This window comes from Coenobita brevimanus, chromosome 85 (assembly GCF_032717465.1).
Source record: "Coenobita brevimanus isolate Jiangsu-jjx chromosome 85, ASM3271746v2, whole genome shotgun sequence".
NCBI lineage: Eukaryota > Metazoa > Arthropoda > Malacostraca > Decapoda > Coenobitidae > Coenobita > Coenobita brevimanus.
In genome coordinates this window covers 11,112,097-11,130,624 of record NC_137038.1, presented here as the reverse complement: position 1 = coordinate 11,130,624, position 18,528 = coordinate 11,112,097, and the positions used below count along the sequence as shown (strand labels likewise).

The following is an 18,528-nucleotide window of genomic DNA, read 5'->3' as shown; positions in this document are numbered from 1 at the left end:
CATGGTGTTCCTTTCAACCAGCCCGTGTGTGGCAGCACGTGGTCTGTTCCCGCTGCTGCTGACAAAGACCAACCAGCTGGGAGGTAGCTTCACACACCTGGCATAGTGAATCCAACATGGCGCCCATCCGAGTACCAAGCAAGTCATTGTACTGGCTTGGAGATCATATTGGACATCAAATTATCCATTAGTACAAAATTATACAAGCCTTGGCTGCAAGATCTGTCAGACTATTTTGAAATACGCATGTTACAACAGACCCTATAATGAAAATGCTTCAAATTTATTAGTTATAAAATAATCCCCCTGTACCCGGTATGTACAATGAGTTCAAAGTTCGGCCACACTGTTATTTACAGCGTAGGGTACGGCGGTTAGAGAATCGGCCTTCGTATGACGAAAGGGGGGGGGGGGGGATTGAACCAGCCGTTAAAGGGGGGGAGGGGGGAAGGGGCTGGGAACAGGGGGGTAGTTCATACACATTCAGCCTGAGAATTTTTTTTTCATACTGCTAACAGCTTCAACTACCCTCTATCGAAGGTCCACTAGGAACTTTGCTGTAGCACATACTTCCACCAACTCAAATAAAGGCAGTCAACACGTTTGGGAAAAAAAAAAAAAAAAATGAGAAGCAGGGCTACTAGATGAACCTCGGTAATCAACACGCTATACTGTACTCTACAGATTTTTATCATGTGCTACGAGGTTGGAGATTGCAGCCTAAATTTGTTTAAATAGGTCGGTGACGTAACGTTCCAATGATGAAATCCCAGAATTTCTCAACTCCACGCCACATCCTCTCTCCGTGTAGAGGTCTTCACATTATTCATAAGCCCACAGTACAAATTATTATGGAACCCAACACAATATATTTTTTTTTTCCAAACTAAACACACTTTCAAGTCAGTCAATTACACAAAATTAATAGGCATGGCCTCCGAAACAAAGGTAGATGCAGACTACAAAGACATCTTCGTAGTCGCCACATATGTTGACGCAGCCCGTTCAGCGTCAGTCTCCTGCCTGCTTAGACTTTCACCATAAAAACCTACGACAGGCTTACTACTACTGATGCAACAAAAAGAACTCCTAATGTTACCAAAATAAATAAATAAAAATAAGTGACTGACTATGATAAACACTGAAATCCAACGTGAGGTAAACACTGACCAAGTTCTCTGGTCTACTTGCACAGGAACTACTTATCACATCTGGAAAATTATCACTGTAGTCCACTGGTTAACCAGACCAATAAAACGGATAACTGGTTCATTTGATACCTTACTAATCAAAGCAGAAAATGGCGGTTTAATGAGCTGGATAGTGCTGGCTGGCGTTTGCCTGCCTGCCTCCAAACCACCCGTACTTTACCTTGAAATAAATTGCAGTTATGAAATCAGGCCGTAAATTTCAGGAAAATGTGGCAAGTTGACTAGCCTATATCAATTTGAAATAGGTGTATAATCAACTTTAAACTGGACGAAACGGGACGGGACAGCAGAAAAATACAAAAATCCGGTAGAGCTTCTGTCCCGCGATACCTCTCCCTCCCAAAGTCAATCTTTTAATGGCGGCAAGAAGAAAACCAGGGTTGCCAACCCACATTTTCAAATGTTGCTATGCTCACGCCTAAAAGTCGCTAAAATGTAGCTTACTATTCCATCAAAAATTAATTATTACCTCTCCCCCCCTCCCACATTTTTCTACACAATATTGACCAAATAGGAGAAAATAACAGCTTGATACACAACCTGTGAATGAAATGGATTATCTTAAAACCTTAAAAAGATGTTCAGATTATTATGAGGGTACTTCATAAGAGAAAAGAGGTGGTTACAAGGCTCCCCGATTGATAAAATAGCCCACATACTGAACACTGCAGTGAATTTCGTCCCAATCCTCTTCCTAGCAGTCGTCACTAGTGTGAGCAGGTGTGCAGCAGGAAGCTTGAAAACTGCTTGCTTCAGTTGCTTGTGCTGGCGTCTTGTAGCTGTGTGTATCCAGAGTGCCAATCTTTCGTAATGTATCACTAGGCAGCTCATAACTTGCACAACAGGTATTATGTCTTTTCAATCCATATTTGATTATAAGCATGGCCTTTAATGTAGATAGCTTCATTTTGTTGTGCAATTTTGATTTCACCAAGTTCATACTACTAAAAGTACGTCCTACATCTGCATTAGAATATGGCAAGGATAAAGTAGAGCGCCATATCAGCTAGATTCAAGTAAGGATTTCCACCTGCCGCATCTCTGTAGTTCACCATTTCTGACCAAAATTTGAGTGTGATGTTTCTGCCCAGACTGCGTGATGTAGTTTCCTCCACTGGAAATCAATCTGAGTAAGGAAGCTTAATCTCATACATGTATTTTAGTACCTAGCAAAATGGGCATAAACTGTGGCTTGGTCTGGGTAAACTGCCAAGAGGGAGGGAGGATCACGGGACGAGTACCAGACGAATATGTCCAAGCAGTCTGTACCGCGGGCTGCTGCCTTGTCAAATTTATTTCCCCGTTATTTTGAATTCCTTTGTCATCAGATAAATATACATATATATATACTGTATATATATAATTATAGTTCGATGTGCTATGAACAATGAATTAAAGAATAACTCAAAAATCTCAAGAAAAGTCGCCAGTCTGTGGAAATCTCTACTATATATTAGCGACTTGAAAATGCTGCTAAATAAAGATAAGTATCTCTAGATCAAGCGGCAAAGTCGCTTAGTTGGCAACCCTGAAGTATTGAAAAAAAAAAAAAGTTAAATTAGGCAGTTTTCCCATTATATACATTAAGCAAAACAAGTTTTAAAATTAATAGAACGTTGTTGGGCGTAAATGTGGACAACATAATTATAATCAGCGTTCATCTTCACTGCCTCTTGAACAAGTCAACCTGAAAGGGATTTTGAACAACCCATAGACTATGGAAAGCCATGAAAAGGTGTGAGAAGGCTGAACTTGTAGGGTTTTTGCTAAGAATAAAAATTCTTTAAATGAGGATAATATCGAAGAAATCCTGATGATTGAGAAGGTTAGGGTATTGCGTGATTAGCCGCCTGGTTCAGTTTGATTTATATTTTTCTTTTCCTTTTGAAGTTTTGCCTCCAGACACAGTTTTCTAGTATAGCTGGGGGAAATGGTTGGATAGGTTGGGTTCAGGGTTAGGAGCACAGATAAGATAAAAGGCTGAGAGCATGGGTCGGGTGGGGTAATTGATTATTTTGACGACTGTGAGTTGGAAGCACATATAACCTCAGAGATTAACTCATCAAGCAGTACCGTAACAAGTCTGTATTATTTTACAAGTTGCCAACATGCAATAAACGCATAGTATGATACAAGGTAAGCATTCCGCTGCAGCAGGTTAGGTTAGGTCCAGAAAAATATACTGCACAACCTGAGGAGTGTATTGGCGACTTGTGAAAATTTACCAACAAGCCAATGGAGCCTCGCTAAGGAGTTATCGCATGGTCAGAATCAAGAAATAAGTCATAGCAATTGATCTCAATAAAATAAGAATCCTATCGTTACCCCAAGAATATAATTGTTACGTTTTCGGTGACAAAAGGTAAACAGAGGGCACAGGAAGTAAGTTGCAGCTGCAGGTTGCAGGTGGTAAGTAATGCAGTGTGTTGCATCACAAACGAGTCCGGATATTGTTTCACTAGTAAAGTTATTGGTTTGCAGTTTTTCGATGGTTGGTTCCATGGTACCTGTTATGAGGTTATGGATGTGCATCTGTGGTAAGAAATTGGCATTGCACCAAGATGCTGCAGGTCGGTGGTCTGACATATATATATATATATATATATATATATATATATATATATATATATATATATATATATATATATATATATAAAGAGGAATATTTCATTTGTGTCACTGCTACATATGTTATAATGGCAGGATCAGTTAAAGAGGTAGCAGACAAATAGGATATGGATCTCCATTATGGACTGTTCCATTGCAGATTAATGCTATTGAATTTTCCTTATTGAGATCCCTTCTCCCTCCAGAGGCCATATATAGTTTACTGCAGGTGTGAGACCTTACCAGTTACCACTGACACCAGCTGGTGGTGTGGCGGTGAGTGTGACAGAAACATGACTGAGGGAGTGTGATGTGTGATGTCCCGTCACCGACACAAACTTCGCCAACTCAGGAAGGACACAAAGGCACTTGGGGGTGAGGTTTGTAGTTGTGTGTAAACACTGATAATTTTTTTTTTTTTTTTTTTTTTTTAATATACATTATGTTCACATTTATTTTGTGTGATTCATTTGATTTTGGCATTCTTTTCTTCTACCGCATATGCTCATACCAACACAGTGTTATTTTTGTCCACTCAACCACACCACAGTGTGTGCTTTCTGATTATTATTTTTTTTTAAATCAAAATTTTCATAGCTTTTGCAGTGCAGACTGTTACCCATGCAATGTTTCAGTTCTAAACTCTTAGCTGCTGGTAGGAAGCTTATTTCCACTGCTCAGCACAGTGATATTTCTTTTTCACTCATTTTCCACATTACAAATGCATTATTCTGTAACTACATTGCATCACATGTTTTGTGTAGAGTTTGTAGAATGGTGCTAAGATCAATCCTGATGATATACTCAATGTCAGTAAGATGTAATACAAGTAAATTTATTATCTTGTAGATCAAACTCTCACAATTCATGGATCATTTACTAAAGATCCATGGTTATTCACTGATTGTAGTTGTGAATATGTTTGTGGTCTGCTGAACTTTGTTTTTGCTGTACTGTGACTCCTTAGCATCCTTCACCTAAAATACTGGGAACTGAATATGTGGCTGGTAATATTTCATCTGGTTAAATTGCATCTAATGCCCTATGAGTTTTTTAACTACTGCTTCAAATGTCCCATCGAATATAATGTGCTTTGAAGCTGATTTCTTCATTACTGCACTTAAAATATGGCATGCAAATTATTTCAGTACAGTTTGTCTACACTACTTAAAGATTCGAAGTCCACAGGACATACAAGCAGTCCTCATTAATCAGTTAAAGTTGACTCTTAAATTTCCATTATTACCCATGAAGTTTATTAGCCAATTTGCCCAAAATGAATAGCATTTGTATATAGAAATTATATTTTAAAATTCATCCCTTGTACGTAATGAGAACTGCCTGTACAGCACACTCCCGATGTAATGAACTAATTGGTACCAGACCCTTGACATCAAGGCTGATAGTTTATTAACCCTTTAAACATGGATCGTCGCGTTTGCGACGCTCGGCGAAAAGGACATAACGGCAGAGCGTCGCGTTTGCGATTCTAGTAAATTTTGAATAACCGCGGGCAAGCAGGCTGCAGCTGGTATTGTCTATCAGTACCACCACCCTTTAGCTACAATTAGCATACTTTACCTTTGTACTACTGACCTCCGTTGTTGCCAAGTATTGCGTTTTTCCCCCGTCCCCCCCCCACCGCGGCCCGGCCAACCTGGCTGTGATACATGGCAGTGCTCTGAGTGCTCAGAACTGTAAATCTGCGCTCTCCTATCACAAGCAGTTTATGCTAATAGGAAACACTTGTTTTCTCAGTTGTAACACTAGCTTTTTTTCGCACGGTTTGCCCCTGTTTAGCGTCAGTTTACCGCAGGCTTTCAAAGTGACATTATGGCGAGTTCTAGCTCTTCCGAGTCAGTGCAAGCGGCTGACAGGAACGAGAAGAAAGTGACGGGTGTAAGGCAGAATAAAAAGCGCGCCGCGGTGATCTTTTGGGAAGTAATATGATTGAAAATAATATAGTATACATGTTTTTAGGTGTGAAAATGAAAATGTTTGTTGAGTGACGGGAAGACCGCCGCCGTGCTGCATGTCGGCCGTACACTCCGTTGATTTTAGCCTTATTTTCAGTGCTTATTGTACAAATACGGATTCCAAACTACCTTTACGTTGTAGTATAAAGTTTACTGTGACAGAATGAGGCTGTGGTAGAGGGGAAACCGGGTTGCTGGAGGTGTGAAAGTGAAGATTTGGTTACCCAACTTTGCAAGTCTCCACAAGTCCTTGGGTAGTCCACGAAGGCTCAAAACCTGTCTCTGGAGAAAGCTGAATGTAAGTACTATCTGCCATACCAAGTATAATGTTGTAGGGTTAATCTCTGATTTTTGGCTAATATTTTCCTACAGGTACTCAGACCGCGATACAACCCCGCCACTCGGGGGGGGTTGACTGTTCACGGCCGCGTTTAAGGGGTTAAAGCCAAACACCATGCTGTTTAGTAATTTCCCAGGTGTCACGGCTGTTACCAAACAGATTATTAAATGTAGAGTGTCGTTTGACCACACAATTGTACAGCTAGGTCTAAATGACTCTTTTTTTCTCAATAAGTGCTCTATTTATGGCTCCTCTTACAATGCTGGTCACCCAGAGGCTGATGCGGCATTCTGCAGGCTGCAGAGGAGCGTGTGTGTGTATAGGGACGCTGTGTTGGTCAGTGTTTCTTGCGTGTCCATTCATTTACCGAACAAAATTCATTAAATTAACATAATGTTTGGCCAGCTTAAGGTGATTGTTTAAAACTGAAAGTCGTCGAAAGAGGGTTCAGTATATCGAGGGTATACTGTACTTGCATAGCCTATTTGTGGAGTAGTGATGGTTTCCCAGATCCTAACCCTTGTAAACATGGAGGGTGTGCCAGGGATGGCTTCAGGTTTATTTTTGAGGTCTTGCCCATAAGACATTCCAAAGAAATGAAGGTTCGACATTTACTGACTAGTTAACATTTTGTTAGATAAGGATGATTTGTATCATACTTGTGGGAGAAAAGTAAACCTAATTACCAGTAAAAGATGCCATTTATAAATGTAAAACTTAAAGCCAGTAAAAGATTCCATCTCTAAATGTAAAGCACTGTACAGTATGCTAATCTCAGTGTGATAAATGAAGGATTTTGCCTGGACGGCATGGAGACCACCCCTGATGCAAACCCATGGTGTGCTGAATTTGAGTGTGGTGCCCCTGTTTAACTTGATTTCTTGCATGTTACAGACTTCACAGTGAATGACTTTGCAAACAGTGCAGAACAAAGAGGCTCCAGGGTAAAGAAAAGCAGTATTAACACCATAATACAAGAAGGTTTGTCTGACATTTTAAATTTTCATTCTTTACCGTATGTCTTTTATTTTGTTTTCAGTAATTTTTACCATTAAGATTCGAGGTTACTGACCTTTTCAAGCTGGCTATACAGTACTATATTCATTTGTTAATTATATACAGTACTATATTCATTTGTTAATTGATACAAAGATAGTCATTTATTTAGTGGAGGGATGGAGTTGAGAGGTATATGAGAGAGGGGTGTGAGTTGGGAGCAGGGCAGTGAAATGGCAGGGGACAGGGTGACGTGGAGGCGATTTGTTTGTGGCCACCCCGTATGGGATTAAGGCGTCTTGCAATAGATAGATAAATAGATAGATAATTTAAGTTTTTTTGATATTGTGTAAATCTTTATATATTTTCAAATGCCAGGGTAGCCCAGGTACTGTTTGTATGCTGTAAGTACAGTAGTGGCAGACAATGATAGAAATTGATTTTATAGGGTATGAAGATTTCTTAATAGACGTTATTGTACTACAGTACAAGAATACAAAATGACTCTAACGGTTTAGCTCTTGGCCAGTACAGGAGTGTATTTTAATAAAGAATCAATAAATGTGTTAAATTGATAATATAGTAATCACTTGCATATCCGAACCTGCATTAAACGAATCACAACATTTTCTGAACCCTCTTATTGAATAAATAACAAAATTCATCATCATCATCATCATCATCATAATCATCTAATCCTGTGTTGCCCCATGAGGAGTTTAGGAGCCTGGGACTAGGCCAGTTGGTCCTGACATTTAAGATGAGAGTGACCAGCCTCACACATCCCTGAGTGGCATTATGTGAGCAGTACAAATACAGTACATGAAAGACATTTTAATTTCCACCTCAACAGCATCTCATCCAGCCACAATACCCATCCCATGAGTCATGGTGACAGTGAGCATGAGATTGAGGAGGCAGGATTGTAAATTGGTGAGTAATGTAATGCACCTATATTGTACAGACAATTATATGCCTAAAATACTACATTTGCCATTACTGGTACCCAGTTTTTTGCATCATCCAACCCTCCTTTGGCCCAATATGTTCGGGTATGTGAGTGTTTACTGTATTACAAAATAGGCTATAGTGTAGTAGAATATCTGTTCAACAAGGTGTTTAACCCCCAATCCCCGGGCTATTTTTAATGCAGTTGTCACCTCACTATGAGCAACTTCCTGGAAATTGCTTGTTTTCAGACACTAATATTTCGGAAAGTATAGCACTTAGGGAAACAAAGACTATATTACTCAATAACTTTGCCTCTTGTGAATGAAAGTATCCTCAGGTCTTTAGATTGTTGCATTTATGAGTAATGACATGTGTCTGCCCGCAACACCAACTATGGCTTTGCTTTCAGTGTGATAACTTCTCCACTACTAGATGAAGTAGACACTGTTACATCCAAGGCATGCCTTATGGCACTATCACCGATCCCCTTTCTAGGCTTGGTAGGGGTGGATGATGTAATTGGCTACAGGCAGCGTGGACGAAATCAGACAAATAGGAACCTGAAGACATCGTTGTACACCTGGCAAAGCACGGGACAGACTGACTCTCGCCTCTGTGCTATAGAGGGACTCCCTTCCTACCCTTTGGTGCTGAGATGAAATGGGAGTTCGTTCAAATGATGGCAGGAAGACACTTGCGTGTATAGCCGCTACCTGGCGGCCATGTAGCGCCTCAATTGTGATGTGTATAGACGTTACCCGGCAGGGGTTAAAATAATTGAAGATAATTTTTAAAAGCAATATTGTATTCAGAATATTCATTTACAATGAATGTCAAGAACGTGTTCTGTGATTCAGGAGTAGAGTCCTGAAGCTGGGTCACTCCTGAAACTTGAATACGAAGCCATGGTTGCATGAAGTTCACTGAGCTCTCTCATTTGTATCTGGTGTGGTTGTATTAGCTGAGGTCTTTTTGATATGTCAGGGAGCTGTGTGGAAGACCATGTTATCAAGCTTGTCATTGTAGTGGTCTTGGATTGCACTCTTCTCCATTCAAACAACAGACCACATTTCTACAAAATTGACCATTACTTTTTGCAGTGAAAATGCTGGGTCTGGAGGGAGATGACAGGGCGTGGGATGAGAAAGATGATAGTGAGGAAGAGGATGAGATGCTACAAGAGAGGACAACAATACAGTGCCATGAGAAAGGTGTGACATTTTGCTTAACCTCTACCCAGTTTTGTGAAACTTAGTGGACGTGCCTTGCAGTAAAGGGATTAGTGAGTGCTGCTGTATATCTGACCTCCTCATTTTGAAGTACAGTAACTTCAGAGCTGAATGCAGTCATCTGAAAGTAGGAAGAAAAAGCTAAAAACGCATCATAAACTGTACAAACTGAATAGTTGGGTATGAGTATCTTTACATTTCCATTCTGCAGAAGAAAAGTGTGATGTTAAAAAACAGTTATTTTCTCTGGGTTGATCCCTTCCCAAAGAGGATGCATATTTTAGTTTTTTCTTGCTACCTTCAGCTGAGGAAAGATCTTGTGTTGAATAGCTATTGAAGGATATATGTAACCCCACCTTTTCTTTACAAAATCTTTCCCTAAGTTAAATAAACCAATACTGTATATTGGCAGCAAGAATATAAAATGTCATTGGACTGAAGGGGTTAAAAACAATTTAGATGAAGTGAAAATAGATAAAATTGGTGGAGGGACCCCAAGCGTATCTGCATGCGAACCCTGTGGACTACTGTTCAGGCTAACAGCTTCAGCTGGAAGACAAATGTTTCATTTTTCAACCAGTTCCCTGATGTTTATGTTCCATTTAGTTTTGAGTTTTCAAATATAGAGATTACATATATATCCCTTCTGACCTACTCTACACAAATAGGCTCCCAAAACTGAATTAAAATATCTGGTGGCATAAAACAAACTACAAAACAACACCATACTAAAAGGGCCAATGTTACTGTGTAATCATTGTCTTTATCATTGCAGCAAGGCGAAAACGAACCAAGAACCAAGCAGATGGCGAGGAAGGTATCAGCTACCCGTTGGATCTATGGTTTCTTATCAGGTATGCAGCTAAAATTAACCCGCGATTCTGATATTTCTCTCTCTCTCTCTCTCTCTCTTTCATTCCCTGCTGCTGTCTGACAGTTTTATTAATCATCTTGTGACTTTTCTTTTTTTTCTGTTTCCCACCAATTTTGGTAACTTTTTTTTGTACTTCATTCTTGCAACCAATTGACAGTTTTGTGTATGGAATTGAGATTAACCCATTGAATCTGAATCTGATAATGGTTAATTTATTCTTGCTGATACTTAACAATTTTTTTAAGCAAAGGAAGACCACTTGGTATGGATGTATATTTTTCCTACATCTGGATAATATTATTCCACATCCTCTCCTCCATCCGTTTTTCATTCCATCCCCTTCTGTTTTTCTTTCCTTCATTCTTTCCATGGCCTACGGGTGACTTTACACTCCTGCTTCTGTCTTTCTTTCCTTTATTCTTTCATCTTCCTTCTGCCTGTGGGTGACTTTACACTAAGTGACAAGCTAAATGGTTTCCTGTACACCAGGAAACCATTTACTGTGCTGGGTGGTCACCATATAACCAAATTTTGGCACCTGGTGGTTTAGTGGGCAATTACAGCGCTCCAATCAGATTGAGCTGGTGAAGGTTTCTATCCAAGGGGTGGTTGGGGTTTATTGCTCACGTAATGCCACCCAGGGATGAGCGAGGCTGGTCACTTTCATCGTAAATGTCAGGACCAATTTGCTTAGCCCTGGGCTCCTATGCTTCTCATGGGGCAACCTAGGATCGGATGATGATGATGAATAAAAAGAAGGATCTCTGTTAGTACCATTGATCCTTGAAGGTACCACCATGAGAGTGAAGTGTGACTACAGGCTGATTAAGAAACTGCACATCATCACTCTTTGGCAGATAATTTAGCCTTACATAGCCTCAATAGTGTTAAAATCCAAACTGAGATTGTTGTACATACATACATATATCTATCTATCTATCTATAGGCCGATGCCCTAATCCCGCAAAGGGTGGTCGCAGACAGAACGCCTCCAAGTCACTCTGTCACCCACCATTTGACTACCCTCCCCCCAACTCACCCCCCCTCCCTCATATACCTCTCAACTCCATCCCTCCACCTCATCCTCGGTCTACCCCTCCCTCTCCCTCCCTCCACCTCACCTACATACACCCTCTTAGTCAGTCTTTCATTTTCCATTCTCTCCGCATGTCCAAACCACCTTAGTGTATTTCTCCTAATCTTCTCAACCACATCCACATCTGCCCCGCAATGTTCCTTCACTTCTTCATTCGTCAACCTGTCCCTCCATGTCACTCCACATGCTCCTCTCAAGTAACTCATTTCCATTGCTCTCACTCTTGACTTGTTCCCCTCTTGCAAGGTCCACGCCTCGCTTCCATACGTCAGGGTAGGGATCACAATACCATCATGCAGTGACTTCTTAACTTCCATACTCACCTCCCTATTTCTCATCACTGCTTTCAGTGTACCAACAACCTTCCTTCCCTGCTGTACCCTTTCATGTACTTCATCCCCCAAAGTTCCATCCTTACTCATCACACTACCCAAGTACTTGAATGCACTCACATTCTCCATATCCTCACCATCCAACCTCACTGCACACTCTGTGACTTCATTCCTCTCAAACACCATAACTTTACTTTTGTTTACATTAACTTTCAGCTTCCTTCTCCTACACACTGTCCCAAATTCATTCACCAAACCATGCAACTCCCATTCATCTTCACTCAACAATACTGTATCATCAGCAAACAGCAACACCGGAAGCTTCCAAATCTCACCCTCATTCATTAGGGCCAGCCCCACATCCACTGCCCTACCTTGCACCTCCTTTACAACCCCATCCATATATATATTAAACAGCCATGGAGACATCACACACCCCTGTTTCAGTCCCACATTGAGATCAAAGAACTCACTCAGCTCACCATCCACTCGCACCGTAGCCCTAGCTCCCTCGTACATACTCTTCACAGCACTCAACAATTTCCCCTCCACTCCATATATTCTTAATACCTTCCTCATACCTTATCTATCTATTCAGTCATAAGCTTTCTCCAAGTCCATGAAGGCAGCATACACTTTCCTTCCCTTCTCTAGATACTTCTCCACTAAACATCTTGGAACAAATATATGATCTACACACCCTTTTCCCTTCCTAAATCCCCCTTGTTCTTCTCCAACTAGCTCCTCTGTCATATGCCTAACCCTATCAATGAGTATTCTACCATATATTTTACCAGTCACACTAAGAAGGCAAATACCCCTATGGTTACCACATACTTCTCTCTCCCCTTTTCCTTTGTACAGAGGAACAATTATACCTGATTTCCAGTCCTCTGGAACCCTTCCCTCTTCCCAAGCCAATCTACACAACTTCCATATCCACTCCACAACAATCTCACCCCCATACCTAAGCTTTTCACCACACACTCCATCAATTCCTGGGGCCTTTCCCAGCTTAATTTTCTTCATCACTTCCACTACTTCCGCCCTACTGATCTCTTCCTCCCTCCTCTCATCTCTTCTTCTCCCAGCCATTCCCCAACCACTTATGCTTACACTGCTCTCACTCTCTACATTCAACAAATCCTCAAAGTGCTCCTTCCATCTCCTCAATTTCTCTCTCTTCTCCACCAACAATCTATTATTCCTATCTTTCACTCCCCTACTATTTCCCCTTTCACACTGCCTTACTTTCTTTACCTCCTTCCAAAACAATTTCTTACTCTTCCTTCATTTCACACTCAGATTCCTCCCAAACTCTTCATCCACTTTCTTCCTACTCTCCTTCACCAGTCTCTTAACCTCCCTTCTGCTCACATATACCTCTCTCTTCTCTCTCTCATCTTCTCCCCTACCTCTACTCACTAACCATTCACTATATGCCTTCTTCTTTTGTTCCACAGCTCATTTCACCTCATCATTCCACCATGCTGTCCCTTGCACACCCTTGCATCTCCTCCTCACTCCACAAACCGCCTCACACGCTGCGCCTATCTCTTCTGTGAATATTTTGCATACGTCTTCCACCCTTTCCATCTGCTCTAGCTCATACCTTCCCAATCTTTCTTCCACTGTGCTCTTATACTGTCATTTTCTCACTATCTTGCAATTTCTCCACTCTTCTCACAGGAGCTGCTTCCTCCTGTCTTCCCCTTCATCTCCTCAACCACTTTCTTTGCATCTCTACCTTGGCCATCACTAAGTGATGGTCCGAGACTCCATTCCCCCACCCTCTCCACACTCTTGCATCCAACACTTGTCTTCTCATTCGCTCATCCACACACACGTAGTCTATCATTGCCTTTCGTTCAACAAGTTCACCATCCATCCTCCTCATTACTCTCCATGTATACTGGTGGATCATCTTATGCCGAAAGTAGGTGTTGGCTATTGCCAACCCCTTACAAGCACAGATGTCCACCAAAGCACTACCATTCCCATGTACGTCAGCTGGCACACCCCACTGACCAACCACTCCATCCACTCGTACATTCCCAACTTTGCCATTCATGTCTCCAATCAACAGCACTCTCTCGCTCCTCTCAAACTTGTTCATACATGCTTCTACTCTTGTCCAAAACTCATCTTTCACTCTTGCCACCCGATCATCTGTTGGGGCATACACACATACAATCGCCCATGCTTGTATACCTACTTTCATCCTCATCCATGCAATCCTTGCACCCACTGTTCCATACTGTCTTATATTCTCCTTCCACTTCATGCTTATCATCAGACATACTCCCTCTCTTGCCCTCTCATTCTCATTGACTCCCGCACATATACCTACACCATATTCCCATTCTCTCACCCTTTCACCTTACCATTTAGTTTCAGTCAATCCACATATATCCACTTTTGCATCCTCAAGCACCTGAACAATCTCTCTCTCTTTCACTTCATCATTCACTCCTCTCACATTCCATGTTCCCACCCTAAGAATGACCTTTGTCCGTTCCTTAGTCGTCAACGTATGGTCCGTCCGGGTCCGAGGTGCTTTATTCACTAATCCTGTGTTGCCCCATGAGGAGCATAGGAGCCTGGGGCTAGGCAACTTGGTCTTGGCATTTAAGATGAGAGTGATCAGCCTTATTCATTCCTGAGTGGCATTGTGTGAGCAATAAACTCCAACCATCCCTTGGACATAAACCGACACAGGCTCAGTCTGGTTGAAACACCTTAATTACCCACTAAACCACCAGGTGCCATAATTTGGTTATATGGTTACCACTCGGTGTAATGATTGGTTTCCTGGTGTACAGGAAACCTTGGCTTGTCACTCAGTGTAGAGTCACCCGTAGACAGAAGGAAGAGGAAGGAAAGAAGGACATAAGAGGAAAAAAAGAAGCCACCTGAGAGCAGTACTACATCGAGTGAGTGGATGTCAAGTGCCCTAACTTACCACTTAGTCCCATTGTATATTTTATTAAACATCCAAGATTTTTCTTTTTCCCCCCCAATTTTCATCAGTTGGTGGGAAGTAGGTGCAGTACTTGGATTTGGTACATGGTTTTCCACAGAAAACATGAGTTGTACCATGGCCATTGACCAGTACCATTATGGGAATGGTTTAAGTTCCATAAAAGTAAGTATAGCATCATTGATTTGATTTGATATCTAACCTCTCCAGCTCAAAAAGTGTTCCCTGAACAGAACTTAGTCATCTGGTAATAGCAAGAATATGACATGTCATCTGGTAATAGCAAGAATATGACATGAAAAACCACTAGACTGAAAATATTAAGGAAAGCAATTTTTAATCCTTCATGCACTAAAAGCTGTCTTAAACTGAATTAAATTATCTGAAGATAGCATGCATAAAATAGGAAATATATCAAATTGAAGGAGTCAGTAACGTAGTCCTATCATAAATATGAGTTAAGTAATTTTGGCAACTTAACATTAACTTCATCAGTGTAATGAAATTTGTGTTCAGTTTTTGCCATCTTCAGATAATGTTATTGAGCTCTTGGGAGACATGTATTAAAGGGGAGGGTTTAAAATAAGCATTCATCAATCTCTTTGCCATGAGGAAGGGTATCACGGTATAAGCAGAATATACGGTAATAATCTGATATTTGCTTTAGCAAAGTGAAAAGGATTAGGAGAGACATTATTATTGAAAAGGTGGCTGAGGAAACCACTGTTTCTTATAGGAATATTATATATTAAAGACCATTTAGGAAAGTGATACTGGTACTGGTAATTTAGGTAAACCTTGTCAATTCAATTCATATTCCTCCAGGTTGTGTCCTGTATTTCTTGTATTTTCAGGACAGTAAATTACCTTTTCGTGCTGAAAAATTTTCCACTTTTTATCATCATGTTCCTTAAGCAGTACCTATGATTGTTTGTCTTACTCAACGTACTCAAGGTGGTTTTCATTTCCTAGCTTCCCAACTGGATGCTAGATTAAGTTAGGTTAGCTTGGGTAAGGTTAGGTTAGGTTAGTGTGAATTATTAGGTACAGGTAAGCTAGGTTAGGTTAGGTTAGGTTTAGTTAAACATTTAGGTTAGGACAGTCCCTTGACTCCCTTCTGCATTAGTGCTGGTGAGTCAGATGAGTTGACACAGTGGAACATAGCCAAAAACAACTGGGAAACAGATTTTGCATGAAACTTTTATTTACCATCCCAGAAATAATCAGAAAAATATAACAGACTATCAGGAAGAAGAAGAACTGATTTGGTAAGGTGTTTCTACTGCATCAAATAAAGCATACCTTTACCGTAAGTTGAGTGTTAAAGAAAATGTGTAATCTCCTCTTCATTACCTTTTTGGAAATTAAATAAATGTTATCATTATTGATATTTCCCAGATGTTATTATGATAGCATTAGGCAGTAGGGTATTCCCGTATATAATATTGGTTACTGATATGATGTATGAAACTGGTGTTTGAGGTTTCTAACTCTGATAATGATTGTGGTAATAATGATTGATAATATTGAAGTAACTTTCAGGTGGTTTTAAACTTTGGTACCATGTGATTTTATTGTTATAATAAGCTGTTTCAGTGTAACAGTGGATTATCTTATCCATGAGCTATATGATAAGATACCGATATCATAAATTGTAAATAGTTTTTTTTTTTTTTTTTTTTTTTTACACCAGATCCTCCCCTGTCTCTTACCCTGTTCTTTCCCAGCGACCTCACTCCATTCCCCCCCCCCCCAACTTATTTACTGTTTCTCAGTGGCAGTATTAGCCCAGATGTCAAGATTAAATGGTTTAGCCTGGAGCCTGTACAGTACGCTGCTGATGAAGTAATAAAGGATTGGGTGATAGATAGATGAACAGATAAAATAAAATGAAAAACTGACAAAGGAAACACTGGATGAAGTTTTATCACTGGTTGTTTAGGTGCGTTAGTGTCATTGGTGTAATCCCCACCTTTGTCCCTATATCACAGTGAGTACATTCTGCCGGAGGATGTAGTGAAGTTTGCCTGTCTGTGCCAGGCCACCTTCTACATCACCACCACTGCCCGCTTCTGGCTCACCATGTATAGGAGGTCAGCTCATGCACCTACACTTCCTGGAACTCCTTAATCACTTTTTCTTCTTCTTCTTCTTAACTACCTTTAGATGATTTTCTTCTTGAAGAGAGCCCCCTATTACTGGCTGGATAATGAAAGCCATATCTAACCTTTCCAACTGAATAGTCTCAGGTAAATAAAAAGCATACTAATATAGTTATTAAACCTGATGTTGTGTGTGAATATCTATATATCTATCTATAGCCCGACGCCCTAATCCCACAAAGGGTGGCCGCAGACAAAACGCCTCCAAGTCGCTCTGTCATCCACCATTTGACTGCTCTCCCGCCAACTCACCCCCCCCTCCATCATATACCTCTCAATTCCATCCCTCCACCTCATCCTTGGTCTACCCCTCCCTCTCCCTCCCTCCACCTCACCTACATACACCCTCTTAGTCAGTCTTTCATTCTCCATTCTCTTCACATGTCCAAACCACCTCAGTGTATTTCTCCTAATCATCTCAACCACATCTACATCCACCCCACAACGTTCCTTCACTTCTTCATTCGTCAACCTGTCCCTCCACATCACTCCACATGCTCCTCTCAAGTAACTCATTTCCATTGCTCTCACTCTTGACTTGTTCCCCTCTTGCAAGGTCCACGCCTTCCATACGTCAGGGTAGGGATCACAGTACTATCATGCAGTGACTTCTTAACTTCCATACTCACCTCCCTATTTCTCATCACTGCTTTCAGTGAACCAACAACCTTCCTTCCCTGCTGTATCCTTTCACACACTTCATCCCCCAAAGTTCCATCCTTACTCATCACACTACCCAAGTACTTGAATGCACTCACATTCTCCATATCCTCACCATCCAACCTCACTGCACACTCTGTGACTTCATTCCTCTCAAACACCATAACTTTACTTTTGTTTACATTAACTTTCAGCTTCCTTCTCCTACACACTGACCCAAATTCATTCACCAAACCTTGCAACTCCCATTCATCTTCACTCAACAATACTGTATCATCAGCAAACAACAACACCAGAATATTCTAAATCTCACCCTCATTCACTAGAGCCACTCCCACATCCACTGCCCTACCTTGCACCTCCTTTACAACCCCATCCATGTATATATTAAACAGCCATGGAGACATCACACAACCCTGTTTCAGTCTCACATTGAGATCAAAGAACTCACTCAGCTCACCATCCACTTGCACCGTAGCCCAAGCTCCCTCGTACATACTCTTCACAGCACTCAACAATTTCCCCTCCTCTCCATATATTCTTAATACCTTCCACATACCTTGTCTGTGTATTCTGTCAAAAGCTTTCTCCAAGTCCATGAAGACAGCATACACTTTCCTTCTCTTCTCTAGATACTTCTCCACTAAACATCTTAGAACAAATATCTGATCTACACACCCTTTCCCCTTCCTAAATCCCCCTTGTTCTTCTCCAGCTAGCTCCCCTGTCATATGCCTAACCCTATCAATGAGTATTCTACCATATATTTTACCAGTCACACTAAGAAGGCAAATACAGTACCCCTATGGTTACCACATACTTCTCTCTCCCCTTTTCCTTTGCATAAAGAAACAATTATACCTGATTTCCAGTCCTCTGGAACCCTTCCCTCTTCCCAAGCCAATCTACACAACTTCCATATCCACTCCACAACAATCTCACCCCCATACCTAAGCATTTCACCACACACTCCATCAATTCCTGGGCCATTCCCAGCTTAATTTTCTTCATCACTTCCACTACTTCCGCCCTACTGATCTCTTCCTCCCTCCTCTCATCTCTTCTTCTCCCAGCCATTCCCCAACCATTTATACTCGCACTGCTCTCACTCTCT

The 18,528-nt window shown here is 41.0% G+C and overlaps 2 protein-coding genes across 6 annotated transcripts in view; one reads left to right on the top strand and one right to left on the bottom strand.

The window, feature by feature from the left end:
• The window catches only part of LOC145410425 (uncharacterized), a 30,504-nt gene extending 28,971 nt beyond the window's left edge, over nucleotides 1-1,533 (bottom strand). The window contains exon 1 of the mRNA XM_080280578.1: nucleotides 1,372-1,533. The gene's annotated coding sequence lies outside the window, so the exon portion shown is untranslated. The remainder of the gene's footprint in view (nucleotides 1-1,371) is intronic.
• Nucleotides 1,534-3,574: 2,041 nt separating this feature from the next.
• Nucleotides 3,575-18,528, top strand: part of fsd (transmembrane protein fates-shifted) — a 30,514-nt gene continuing 15,560 nt past the window's right edge. The window contains exons 1-6 of one of the 5 annotated variants that reach the window (XM_080280491.1): nucleotides 3,575-3,620; nucleotides 4,048-4,193; nucleotides 7,029-7,115; nucleotides 9,182-9,292; nucleotides 10,086-10,164; nucleotides 16,584-16,685. In XM_080280491.1, the coding sequence (XP_080136617.1) occupies nucleotides 4,136-4,193; nucleotides 7,029-7,115; nucleotides 9,182-9,292; nucleotides 10,086-10,164; nucleotides 16,584-16,685 (437 nt within the window). In that variant the 5' untranslated portion in view covers nucleotides 3,575-3,620; nucleotides 4,048-4,135. Of the gene's footprint in view, nucleotides 3,621-4,024; nucleotides 4,194-7,028; nucleotides 7,116-9,181; nucleotides 9,293-10,085; nucleotides 10,165-16,583; nucleotides 16,686-18,528 lie in introns of all 5 variants that reach the window. The other 4 variants (XM_080280493.1, XM_080280492.1, XM_080280494.1 and 1 more) reach the window with 4 other exon arrangements.